This window comes from Rhinoraja longicauda, chromosome 6, assembly GCF_053455715.1.
Source record: "Rhinoraja longicauda isolate Sanriku21f chromosome 6, sRhiLon1.1, whole genome shotgun sequence".
NCBI lineage: Eukaryota > Metazoa > Chordata > Chondrichthyes > Rajiformes > Arhynchobatidae > Rhinoraja > Rhinoraja longicauda.
Window position 1 is genome coordinate 6,107,391 of NC_135958.1, and position 13,646 is coordinate 6,121,036.

At 41.8% G+C, this 13,646-nt stretch overlaps 1 protein-coding gene across 11 annotated transcripts in view; it reads right to left on the reverse strand.

The window, feature by feature from the left end:
• The window catches only part of chd9 (chromodomain helicase DNA binding protein 9), a 196,967-nt gene that overhangs the window by 23,512 nt on the left and 159,809 nt on the right, over window positions 1–13,646 (reverse strand). For 6 of the 11 annotated variants that reach the window (XM_078400388.1, XM_078400385.1, XM_078400384.1 and 3 more), the window contains 9 exons: window positions 12,645–12,748; window positions 11,338–11,491; window positions 10,834–10,891; window positions 10,516–10,552; window positions 10,212–10,419; window positions 5,327–5,535; window positions 2,709–3,602; window positions 1,059–1,219; window positions 322–594 (listed from right to left, as the gene is read on the reverse strand). In XM_078400388.1, the coding sequence (XP_078256514.1) occupies window positions 322–594; window positions 1,059–1,219; window positions 2,709–3,602; window positions 5,327–5,535; window positions 10,212–10,419; window positions 10,516–10,552; window positions 10,834–10,891; window positions 11,338–11,491; window positions 12,645–12,748 (2,098 nt within the window). The remainder of the gene's footprint in view (window positions 1–321; window positions 595–1,058; window positions 1,220–2,708; window positions 3,603–5,326; window positions 5,536–10,211; window positions 10,420–10,515; window positions 10,553–10,833; window positions 10,892–11,337; window positions 11,492–12,644; window positions 12,749–13,646) is intronic. The other 5 variants (XM_078400392.1, XM_078400394.1, XM_078400386.1 and 2 more) reach the window with 3 other exon arrangements.

Here is a 13,646-nt window from a genome sequence, read left to right on the forward strand (position 1 = left end):
TAGGTTCAATCCCTATAGACAGCAAGAAACCACAAATGCAAAGCATTAAATAAGCACTATTGCTAGAGAAGCCTTCAGAATTGCAGTGGCAAAAAAAGCAGAAACAAAGGTTTCAATGGTGTGCATTACAAACACAGCTCACATCTAAATACTTTAAAATTAATAATGGTTAAAGCACAAAGGAGTAATGTATATAAAGTGTGCGAAGGAAGTAGTTCAGAGTGAAAACGCTGCTGGCAGCCAGATGCAGAGTAGCATGCTGCACACACTGCAAAGATCTGCAATTAGAATCAGATCTAACAGTAATAAAAATGAACATACGTCATTGATTTTCACTGTAAACTCCTTTTCTCGCACATGCTTCTTCACCTTTGTGAACTGCGACAAAAGAGAATTATCTTCTTTAACACCCTGACTTCCTGATGTAAAAACAGCAGAATCATTGAAATCTCCCATGGCAGAGGGGCTATCGAGTAATTTTGTTGTGTAAGAAGATGTCACAGCATTGTAGTCATAACTTCTTCTTGATGGAATCCAATTTCCTTTCAATACTGCGTGGCATATGCTATCAATTCTGTTGATCATTACGCGATCCTACGTAAAAACAACAAAGATATTTAGAAACAAAGAACTGCAGATGCTGGTTATTACACAAAAGGACACAGAGTGCTGGAGTAACTCAGCAGGTCAGGCAGCATCTCTGGAGAACTTGGATAAGTGACATTTCGGGTCGAGATCCTTCTTTAGACCGTTAACATTTCGGGTCAAAAGCATCTCTGGACAACATGGATAGGTGATGTTTCTGAGGAAAGGTCCCAACCCGAAACGTCACCTATCCACTTTCTCCAGAGGTGATGCCTGACCCGTTGAGTTACTCTAGACTTTGTGTCTTTCAAAAGATCTTTAACAGTTCTCACAACTTTAATCTGGCAAAACTTAATCCTGTAAAGTGTTAATGTCTTAAATCAGAAGCTAAGGCACATGCAGTTTATAACCGCATATTGCTTAAACTGGTGTCATCTGCAATCATCAAAAATGCGGCTCATTTCAGTTCATACCTTTGGCCAGCAGGAGGCAGCAAACCTGTGCCTATCCTGCAGGAACTGGATGTCAGGCCTTCCATTTTCTGGGAGAAAGCTGTCCTGTGTCTCATCCTGAGCAATACTGAGAGATGCTGCACTATCATCATCATAAGGCTTCAAGTGCTGTGCTGCTTTACCTTAGGAGAAATACAAGTGATTCCGTGTTAAAATAATGCCTCAAAATAGTCGTAATACTCTCCAGTGCTCAGCATCAAGGTCGCACTTCTATCTTTATCGCATACATATTGTCTTTTCATCTCTGGCCTTTGTCCAAACATCTGCCCATGAAAACCTCCCCTTTACCTGTACCCACATCACGTGCCAGGCTTTGTCCTGCCCCGTCTACAGAAGGGTCCCCACCTGAAACATCACCTACCCATCTTCTCCAAAGATGCTGCCTGAGCCGCTGTTGCTCCAGCACTCTGTGTCTTGTTTTGTCTAACCCCTACCTCTCCTCTTGCTTTCTTTCACCCCCTTCTCCCACCCCAATCAGTCTGAAGGTGGTCTCGACCCAAAACATCATCTATCCGTATTCTCCAGAGATGCTGCCTGACCCACTGAGTTGCTCCAGCACTTTGTGTCTTTTAAAGAAATTGCACCTGTTACCTTGTCAACAATACAAGCGGAGACTGTACAATTTTAATTAGGGATGATAATATTTGTCCTGATATTAGCCAGGTTTTTCTACTGTCCCACAAATCTCCCCCTCCCCAACTAAAAGGAAGATGTCTGTGCTCAGCTCAACTATAACTCAACAAAGATAGCGATTAAATCTTCCTCTTCCTTGCTTTGAGATAACAAAATTTGAGTCTGCAGCATTGTCTATTACGAGCAATTATTTTACTATCCTGTTTCACAAATGCCTATAAGGTTTTTGTGTTATCACATAACTGAGAAAACATTGAACAGAGGAAAATCTGGCTTGCAAGTTCAACGGTGACTGTACACTGTTACATACAAACAATGGCTACCTTGTGGGAAAGAGTTGTGTAATTTCCTATTTTGACACAGAACTGCTTTGTTAACCAAGTCTGGTGGCTACCCAGTATTAACATTACAACACTGATACTTTGTATTAGTGAAGGTGATTTTAGACACGTATTTTTAAAAAACTGTATGGAATAGACAATAGGTGCAGGAGTAGGCCATTCAGCCCTTCGAGCCAGCACCGCCATTCAATGCGATCATGGCTGATCACTCTCAACCAGTACCCCGTTCCTGCCTTCTCCCCATACCCCCTCACTCCGCTATCCTTAAGAGCTCTATCCAGCTCTCTCTTGAAAGCATCCAACGAACTGGCCTCCACTGCCTTCTGAGGCAGAGAATTCCACACCTTCACCACTCTCTGACTGAAAAAGTTCTTCCTCATCTCTGTTCTAAATGGCCTACCCCTTATTCTTAAACTGTGGCCCCTTGTTCTGGAATCCCCCTGCAGATAGTTCTGCAATAATGCGCTGGTTACTGCCAAAGAACATGTTATAGAAGACCATTTTATAAAACCAATTGTGACAATGGGAAAAAACAGGTACTTTCTAGAACTTCCTACACCAGTGAACTTTGTTACTTCTGCCAACAGGAGCAAGTGCTTGGCTGAAAGAAAGGCTTTATTTAACAAGAGGTACTCACTGCCTGCCGCGGTCTGCTTGTCATCACTGTCACTGTCACTGTCATCAGAAGAGGAGGAGGAGGAAGAGGAGGATGATGAAGAAGAGGAGGATGAGGACGAGGAGGAGCTCGAGGAAGAGGAGGAGGAAGATGAAGACCGGGACGAGGATGACGATGATGATGACGATGGCGACGAAGACGAAGAATTGTCCGAGTCAGAGTCGGTGTCAGAGCTGGAGGCCGAACGTTGTCGGCTTGTTTTACATTTGTTGATCACCAGGTTTGGTGTGAGGGGCTGAGTCCTTGCTGCGACCATGCAGCCATCAGGATCGGGGTCCAATTTAATCCCGGGTTTCTTGTCTAACCTGTTTTGCGGCTGCAAGCAACTCACAAACTGTTCCAATTTGACTTTACTCTTCACTCCAATGTCCATCGCCTCCTCATCATCAGATGAATCTGGTTCCTTTTTGACAACAGCTGTCCTTTCACACTTAACTACTTCAATCTCTAGCTGACTTTTTTTATCCTGCACTTTAGGCAGTAGATGTAGAGGCGAGGAAGCGGATGGGTACTGATGATGCAAGAGTGGCGTGGAACTTCGTGACTGGGCTATTTTGTTCTGGCTGCAGCTTCTTTGGGCCAGCATGAAGGAGAGTTCCGAATCACAGAAAATGTGATCATCAGTCTTGCTGACACCGTGCTTGGCTGCTCCGATGAGCAATTCCTTGTCATGCCTCCCGCTCTCCCACCACTCAGGCAGGTCTGGACCCGGCTGGCACAATTTTATCCTCTCATCGAGTTGTGGGTGGCGAAGGACTTGTTCTCGCACTTTACGGAGCAACTCAATCCGATAAAGTGTCCTGGAAGCGCGCTCTTCAGTGATGGGTTGGATGAAAACGGGTGGATCGAGAAGCTCTGCAGCAAAAAAGACACACTTTTAGCAATTTAATCCTCTGGTCTGAACTGTTGAGTGATTAATTTCAAGTTTGATAACACCCACAGCAACAATTTTGTACCTTAATGAATGAGTTGTGCAATTCACAGATTGTACAATTCAGAAGATACAAAAATTCGAAAGCACACACTTCCAGATTCAGGAACAGGGGCAGTACAGTGAGAGTTGCTGCCTTACTACACCAGAAACCCGGGTTCTATCCCGACCACAGGTGCTGTCTGTACAGTTTGTACATTCTCCCTGTGACCACATGCGTGTTTTCTGAGTGCTCCCGTTACCTCCCACATACCAAGGACATATAGACTTGTAGTTAATTGGCTTCTGCAAATGATAAATTGTCCCTCGTGTGTAGGATAGTGCTGATGCACAGGGTAGTTTTGGCGTGGACTAGGTGGGCCAAATACTTTGTTTCCATGCTGTATCTCTAATGTCTAGCAGCTTCTTCCCCACTGATATCAGATTTTTGAATGGATCTCTCACCCACAAAGGATGTATTCCAGATCTTCCAATCTACAAGGTTGCATCCCTTGCACTTTTTTAAATCGGTTCTTCCTCTGCAGCTGTTACACTAAATTCTGCATTATGTTATTTTCTCTTTTGCACGACCGTTGTATTCACATATGGTATGATTGTAAGAAGGAACTGCAGATGCTGGTTTAAACCAAAGATAAGCACAAAAAGCTGGAATAACTCAGCGGGACAGGCAGCATCTCTGGAGAGAAGGAATGGGTGATATTTCGGGTCGAGATATCGTAAGTGCAATAGTTTTCGGGTCGAGATTGCGTAAGTGCAATAGATTGCGTAAGTGCAATAGTTTTACACTATATTTCACTCAGGACCATGATAATAATAATAAAGGAATAGCTCAGTAGCTTTTACATAATCTGATGTAATTTATTGCACTCTGCAATGTTGTCTACTCCCAGTGTTGAACAGATTCAGGAGGGCTGCCTCCTTGTACTAGCCTTTACTTCTCTTCTCCTCACTGTGGAAGCCTTAGAATAGCCAGGGAACTCAGTGTTCCAAAGTCCTGCCACATGGCAAGACGTCACATGAAGTCTCCCACTATATCAGCTCGCGTTTAACTCCTAATCAGCAGAATGCCTGAGAGAAATTCTATTCTGTTCAACCAAGACAAAATAAAATTATGTCAGGTTGTTTTATAGTTGCTTCTGAGCGCCCAGTCTTTGCAATATGGAGAAAGATATACAAAGGAAAACAAAATTATTAATTGAAACTGACTGGTTTCAATCATCATTTAGTTTCCAAAGTATAAAAAATTTGGATTTATACTTTGCATTTGTATTTATGGGCTGGATGGTGGCGCAGCGGTGGAGTTGCTGCCTTACAGCGCCAGAGACCCGGGCTCGATCCTGATTATGGGTACTGCCTGTATGGAGTTTGTACGTTCTCCTCGTGACTGTGTGGGTTTTCCCCGGGTGCTCCGGTTTCCTCCCACACACCAAAACCGTACAAGTTTGTCAGTTAATTGGCTTCGGTAAAAATTGTAAATTGTCCCTGCGGTGTAGGATAATACAAGTGTACAGGAATCGCTGGTCGGCCGAAGGGCCTGTTTCCATGCTGTATCTCTAACCTAAATAGAACTACTGTAGAGATTGAATCAGAATTCCAAATTGGCATTGACCTTTTTATTAATAATGAAGTAATTCATGGTTATCTGTACCTTCTTTCTCTTTGGGCGGTAGGCGACAAACTCTTCGACACATGGCAACAAAAGCATAAAGGTACTTCTGCAAACTCTCATCCGTCTTTTTATTTAGCCTGGCTATAGCTCGGAATTTGGTCCAGTCAAATTTCTGTTTGTCTGGATCATACACAATGCCAAAAGTGGACACAACTCTGTAGAAATCAGCCTCTTCTCGCCTCGTCCACCTGGTAGAAAGGAAGAGAATTAGCTGAAGTCAGAACATGTCTTTTTGATAGTGTTTTTATAGCAATATTATAAGCACAAGTCCCTTTACTTATGGAGGGCATGTCAACTTTTAAAATCTACCAAGTCTTACACAAAATGTGGAATATTACATTATTAATTAACAACGTAGGAAGTGGATATTTAGGGAAATGGATATTTCAATATCTTGGAACCGCTTACACTCATGGATTCAGAGTAGATGGAATTAGGTAGAACTTTCATCAGATAAGATGGAGTCAATGGAGTTTCATTGTTATACGTACTGATAACAAAACAACTTAATTCTTACTTGCAGCAGCACAACAGGCCTGTAATACAATACACAGATAACATACAATAAGCAAAAATTATTAACATCAATAGTAGTTCAAAATATAATCTTGAAGTTCTTAGGACAACCAAAGACAGTCCATCGTTCATAGTTGAAGTTGGTGTTGTGTAGTGTTCAAGGGCCTGGTGGTTATTGGGAGGAAGCTATTCTTGAACCTGGTTGTCACGGTTTTCAGACGCCCATAACTTCTTGCAGATGGTAGGAGTGAAATGAGAGCATGGCCAGGGTGGTGTGGGTCTTGATGATGCTGGCTGTCCTTTTGAGGCAGTGTCTTTGATGGTGTGGAATTGTGAAGGACTGCGCATTGTCCACCACTCTTTGTAATCTCCTTCGTTCCTGGGCGTTTGAGTAGCTGATCATCACAGGCTATGATGCAACCAATCAATATGCTCTCCACCATACATCTGTAGAGGTTCAAGAGCGTATTTGTTGACATACCCAATCCTCAATCTTTTAAGGACGTACAGGCACTGACGGGCTTTCTGTACGATGGAGGAACTGAAGGAAATCCACATTAGGCAGGAAATGGTTTTGGGTAGACTGATGGGACTGAAGGCTGATAAATCCCGAGGGCCTGATGGTCTGCATCCCAGGGTACTTAAGGAGGTGGCTCTAGAAATAGTGGAAGCATTGGAGATTATTTTTCAATGTTCTATAGATTCAGGATCAGTTCCTGTGGATTGGAGGATAGCAAATGTTATCCCACTTTTTAAGAAAGGAGGGAGAGAGAAAACGGGTAATTATCGACCAGTTAGTCTGACATCAGTGGTGGGGAAGATGCTGGAGTCAATTATAAAACACGAAATTGCTGAGCATTTGGATAGCGGTAACAGGATCATTCCGAGTCAGCATGGATTTACGAAGGGGAAATCATGCTTGACAAATCTACTGGAATTTTTTGAGGATGTAACTAAGAAAATTAACAGGGGAGAGTCGGTGGATGTGGTGTACCTCGACTTTCAGAAAGTCTTCGAGAAGGTCCCACATAGGAGATTAGTGGGCAAAATTAGAGCACATGGTATTGGGGGTAGGGTACTGACATGGATAGAAAATTGGTTGACAGACAGAAAGCAAAGAGTGGGGATAAATGGGTCCCTTTCGGAATGGCAGGCAGTGACCAGTGGAGTACCGCAAGGTTCGGTGCTGGGACCCCAGCTATTTACGATATACATTAATGACTTAGATGAAGGGATTAAAAGTACCATTAGCAAATTTGCAGATGATACTAAGCTGGGGGGTAGTGTGAATTGTGTGGAAGATGCAATAAGGCTGCAGGGTGACTTGGACAGGTTGTGTGAGTGGGCGGATACATGGCAGATGCAGTTTAATGTAGATAAGTGTGAGGTTAATCACTTTGGAAGTAAGAATAGAAAGGCAGATTATTATCTGAATGGTGTCAAGTTAGGAAGAGGGGATGTTCAACGAGATCTGGGTGTCCTAGTGCATCAGTCACTGAAAGGAAGCATGCAGGTACAGCAGGCAGTGAAGAAAGCCAATGGAATGTTGGCCTTCGTAACAAGAGGAGTTGAGTATAGGAGCAAAGAGGTCTTTCTACAGTTGTACCGGGCCCTGGTGAGACCGCACCTGTAGTACTGTGTGCAGTTTTGGCCTCCAAATTTGAGGAAGGATATTCTTGCTATTGAGGGCGTGCAGCGGAGGTTCACTAGGTTAATTCCCGGAATGGCGGGACTGTCGTATGTTGAAAGGCTGGAGCAATTAGGCTTGTATACACTGGAATTTAGAAAGATGAGGGGGGATCTTATTGAAACATATAAGATAATTAGGGGATTGGACACATTAGAGGCAGGAAACATGTTCCCAATGTTGGGGGAGTCCAGAACAAGGGGCCACAGTTTAAGAATAAGGGGTAGGCCATTTAGAACGGAGATGAGGAAGAACTTTTTCAGTCAGAGAGTGGTGAAGGTGTGGAATTCTCTGCCTCAGAAGGCAGTGGAGGCCAGTTCGTTGGATGCTTTCAAGAGAGAGCTGGATAGAGCTCTTAAGGATAGCGGAGTGAGGGGGTATGGGGAGAAGGCAGGAACGGGGTACTGATTGAGAGTGATCAGCCATGATCGCATTGAATGGCGGTGCTGGCTCGAAGGGCTGAATGGCGTACTCCTGCACCTATTGTCTATTGTCTATTGTCTAGTCCCATCAGGCTGCAAATTCTCTTTTTCTGAAGTGCCAGGGAGTTATACAGACTGTGTCGTGAATATGTCTATCCTGGTTTATTTACACAGCATTTCATCAGCATAACATGATTCTGTCTGCGCACAAGAGTTCTCCTTGGTATTAATGCGGTTTTGAAGGATGAAAGTGCCAGATGAACTGGTTTGGCTTCTGCCTGGTAGCCTCACGATGATGTGAAGGGTAACAGCAGCTACCAAAATGATTTGTCTTTAAGTTTAATTCCAGCTTTGTTACCATTATCAAAGCTTGGAATTAAACAAAGACAACTTCCTTTGGTAGCAGCTGTTACCCATCACAACATCTTAAGGCTACCAAACAGACGAAAGTTAAACCTCAGCGGGCCTGGTAATAAGCCTGGCCTTGAGGGAATACCATGCAGTGCCTTATAGCTCTCACATGGTTACATTCATGGGATTTGGAGTTGGTGCTGACAGATGGAATTCTTTGCATGGCATCAAACTATAAGAATGGGAGCAGCAGAGAGCGATATCAAGGGAGATCCTTGCAATGTTGCAACAATATATAAGTGTGTTAATAACATGTATGTGTATTTTGTACATTTCAGGGAAAGTTAATAAATAATTGTGCAGATATTTTGTAAAGTTGTAGAAAGTGGTCCTTATTTAACAATGTTTATCATTAGGAACTCAAGTTCTTCATATGATTATAACTAAAGTAGTAAATTACTTTTGCATGAAAATCATCGCCATCATTGGAGTTTGGTTAGTTGTCCCAAATTAAAGTTTTCTTTAGACGTGAAGATGCTGGTTTACGAAAAAAAACGTTAAAGTGCTGGAGTAACTCAGCAGGTCAGGCAGCATCTCTGGTGGACACGGATAGGCGATGTTGCAGGTCAGGACTATTCTGATCTGCTGAGTTACTCCAACACTTTGTGTCTAAAGTTTTCTTTAACTTTACTCGTGTGATGTGGGCATTTCCAGCAAGGCTGCATGTAACACCCATCCTTAATAACTGTGAGGGTGGTGGTGAGCTGCTTTCCAGAAACAGTGCGCTCCGATGCAGGTACTTCTGTATCTCTACTAAGTATAGAGAGCCCCGCATTTGACCCAGCAACATTTGTTAGAATGGTGATACATTTTTGAGTCCTGACAGTGAGTGACTTTGCAAACAGGTTTTTTTGACCCATGTGCTTACTGTCCTTTCTTTCCAGGCAGTATGGTTACAGGTCTGAGAAGTATTGTCAAAGATACCTTCACGACCTGGTGCCATGTACTTTGTAAAAGGTGGTCAGGGGAGAGGATGTTTAATGAAGTGGATGAGATGCCAACGTACAGGGTCAGAATGCTTAGCCTGTGTTTACGTTATGTTTTGGTGCAGGTGAACAGTTTCAGTTCGATAGAGAGTATCCTATTGTATTTTTGATCAATGGCTTAGTGGGTTTATGAGGTAAATCACTTCTCACAGGATAACCAGCCTCTAATCTAAGCCTGTAATTCACTGTGTTTATGTGGTTTATCAGGTTACATTTCTATCAGTTTCAGCATCAGTGAACAGATAAGCAGTGAGTACATCGCACTAAATTACCCTTTCCATCAAAAAAGGCACAAAGTCCTGGAAGATAGGTGACGTTTTGGGTCGGGACACCTCTTCAGAAGGGGGAGGGAAGAAAGCTGGAAGAGAGGAGGGGCAGGAGAAAGCCTGACAATAAATAGGTGGATATAGTTTGGAGAGTTGAGATGGGGGGGGGGGGGGGGGGGAGGGAGGAGGAAAGAGTTTGATAGGCAGATGGTTGGACAAAGCCCAGAGAAGGGAAGAAAGAAGGCGTGAAACAGAAGGAATGAAGAGTTGTGATTTGTGAAGCTAGAGGAAGGATGTAGGTGGGATGGGGAGAGAAAAAATAGCTTTGAGTCCAGGTGCGGAAGTTCATGGGGGAGGGGGGGTTGCAGTTATCCCAAATTACATGGAAAACTAGCTGCAGTTACCCAAAACTACACTTTCATCATTTTGTTAACAGCTGGAGTGGGCCAGATTTGTAAAACCATTTTCACAGGTAGATGTTAGCATTCATGAGGTGCTATTTGGGTTATGATAAAGTGGCAAACAACATTTGAGAATGTTTCACAGTCATGCAAGCATGATTAATGGTACACGCACCTTTGCTGCTTCTCGATTTTAGCAGCCTCTTTAGCTTTCACTGTGTCTGCACATAATCTTTTTCTCCTGTCCCCTTTTGTTTGGGCATCCTGTTTCACCTGCTCTTTCGTGTTACTCCGCTGATACGCAGTTACAAGTCGACGCAAGCGCGTTGTTAAAGCGGATGTTTGTGGCCAATAGAGCAGATCGCCTTCTCCCAAAGAACCATCTACAGGTTAGGAGAAGTACACATTTCAGCACCAGTAAAGAGCAAGTGCCTTAAAGACCAACAATTACAAAAACAATGTTCCAATCTTCCTCTCACCCATAATCATTAGATCTCCAGGAGAAGATGCAACATCCTAAAACAGAAAAAAAAAGTTTTACTTTAATATTAATTTTATGAATAATCTTGATAATTTTACAGATTAAAAACTACAAACTAATTTTCATTTTTACGCAATTTAGGCAAATTACAGGTAAACTATCATTTTTAATTTACTATCAAAAGTAGTATTTCATGTAATAACAGCAAACTTAAACCAAAGAAAGCCATAAAATGCTGGAGTAAATGCCGAGTTACACAAGCATTTTGTGTTTCTTTAATATTTCATGTACTTTGATTTTTTGTTTAAATGCCCACCTCCATTTCATCCTTGAATAATGGTTGAGTTGGTTTATATTCTGGGTCTTCACCATCCCTGTTGGAAAACCCATAAATTTGTTAGGAAATATTATCTTTAATACGTTTTTCCTCAATTTATAGCAGTGATCAGTACAGAACGAAAATAAGAGATTAAGATTAGATCGGTCAACATTTGAAGAATTTCAAACATAATAAAAACATTTCCAAACCATTCAGAGGTCAGTCAGCAGAATCTGGGCACAAAGGATTTAAAAAAAATGTGGATCACTAATTCTCACAACTCTCAACTACTTTCCATCATCAGTCAACAGAACATTTTGGACAAAAGGGCTAAGAGTTTCTTCCATTTCCTCCCAGACATGGAACACCATAACCATCACACAGAACCCACAGCATTCACGCAATGAACCAAGCAAATTTTGTAAACAAGACCCCCCTGCCCCAAATATTTTGGAAAGAGAAAGATAAGTAATGTTTTTAAATAATTTTAAACCACATCACCATGTTGATTGAGAGTAACCGTACCCCTCTGCACAATCAGCAAAGGTATCATTTCCTCTCTGTTCTGCTGCAATTGCTTTCTCATCGGGTTTGCCAACTCTCTCCAAGAAACAGAGTGCTGGGTCATTTCTCATAGTGTTATATTTCTCGTAACCTGTGGACATGAAAAAAGCAAGAATTTGTTGGAAGAGAACAAAAATTACACCAGTATTTAAATAAAAATAATGAATCCACAAAGGATAAATTAATTAATTCTGTCCATCCTAAAGCCACATCTATTTCATGGAAATACATTGCTTCTGTGCTTTATAATTTTCCAACTATCTTTCCAACTATAATTTTCCAACTATCTTTCCAAAAGCATTGAGCTGTGAGACGCCTTTCAAATATTTCTTTGATTCAACCTGTAGATTTTTTTTTTTGCAAGTGCAAAGACTGGATTCAAGTTTATATAAACTTGAATCCAGTCTTTGCACTTGCAAAAAAAAAAAATCTACAGGTTGAATCAAAGAAATATTTGAAAGGGGTCTCACAGCTCAATGCTTTTGGAAGTTAGCACATTATATAAAGATGGTTTAAGAAGGCAGCCGCCCATGTATTCTCAGGCCAGCTACAAATAGGCTATCAAAGCTTTGCGAGTATCATTCACTTAAAATTTGGGATGATTTTGTGATAGACATTTTGATTGATATTTTCGAGTCTAAGAACATAGTGTCACAGAGCATAGAAACAGGTCCTTCGGCCGTACTTGACTAGGCGGACCAACACACCCCATCTATACTCGTTCAACCTGCCCACGTTTTGCTTCTATCTATCTAAACCTTTCCTACCCATGTACCAATCTAAATGTCTTTTAAATGTCATAGTTCCTGCCTCAACTACCTCCTCTGGCAGCTCGTTCCAGATACCCACCACCTCCCGTGAGAGAAATTCACCCCTCAGGATCTTTCCCTTCTCACCTTAAACCTATGACTTCTGGTTCTTGATTCCCCTATTCTGGGTAAAATACTCATCTACCCTATCTATTCCCCTGCTGATCTTATGCACTTCTTAGATCACCCCTCATCCTTCAGTGCTCCAAGGATTAAAGTCCTAGCCTGGCCAACAAGTTCAGGCTCTCAAGTTCTGGCAGCATCCTTGTAAATCTTCTTAGCAGTGTGTCCAGCAAACATGCTCACTATTTTATGCATCTCTCTCCATTTGACCATGTGGCAAATGCCCATTATTTGATTCACTCACATTCTTTTGTCGTGGGTAGCCGAGGGAATATTTGATGTCCTACACGTTGTTTGATGCTGCACACTCACCATGTTTGAAGACACCAATGAGCAGAGATTTGTCAGCATTCATGTCCCACCATTCGGCAGGCATCTCAGACTGTTCTGGCTCAGGAACCCAAATATCAATCTCACTAAAGGAAGGAAATATCAACGAGAGCACAAAGTCAAATCAGCAGCCACACTAAATTACAGAAACTAATGTGCTTTTTAAGTCACCAAAGAGTCACCTTCAAAATGTCACAAAATCACACATCAAATTTTCCATTAAAAATACGTTTAAAACACATTTCCTGCACGTTAGAAAGAAACAAAACAAACAGAGTAACTCATCAGTCAGTCTGAAGAAGGGTCTCGACCAGAAACGTCACCCATTCCTTCTCTCCCGAGATGCTGCCTGACTTGCTGAGTTACTCCAGCATTTTGTGAATAAACAGAGTAACTCAGCATCTCTGGAGAACATGCACAGACAGTCTGAAGAATGGTCCTGACCCAAAACGTCACCTATCAACATTCTCTGGAGATCCTGCCTGGTCCGCTGAATTACTCCAGCATTTTGTCTTTCTTTGGTATAAAGTACCATCTGCAGGTCCTTGTTATTACATTTCCTGTATGTTAAATGAATTTAAATGTGTTTTCTAAAGCAATAACCTCATTCATCTAACAGTTGGCAATTTCCCAAAAACGCATTTGATAAACACATCTTCAAAGATTTAAATGGCAAAATATGACATTACGGCTTTATGCCCATAACCAAAGTGACTATATGAGATGCACATAGTTTTTAAATTAAAAGCAGATATTAAAAATAACTTTAATAGGGAATAATACTTTTCCAATCGATTAATGGCAAATCAAACTATTTTCTCAACAGTAAGGACTTAGCAACTATGGAGGAGCCAAATGCCTCGGTACACGCAATAATAATAAACCTAATTAATGTTAATGTTTGGGGTCTCGGACCCTTATAAAACTTAAATTAAATTTTATTTTAGGAATGGGGAGTTGCAGATATTATTGCAGAGCTTTGAA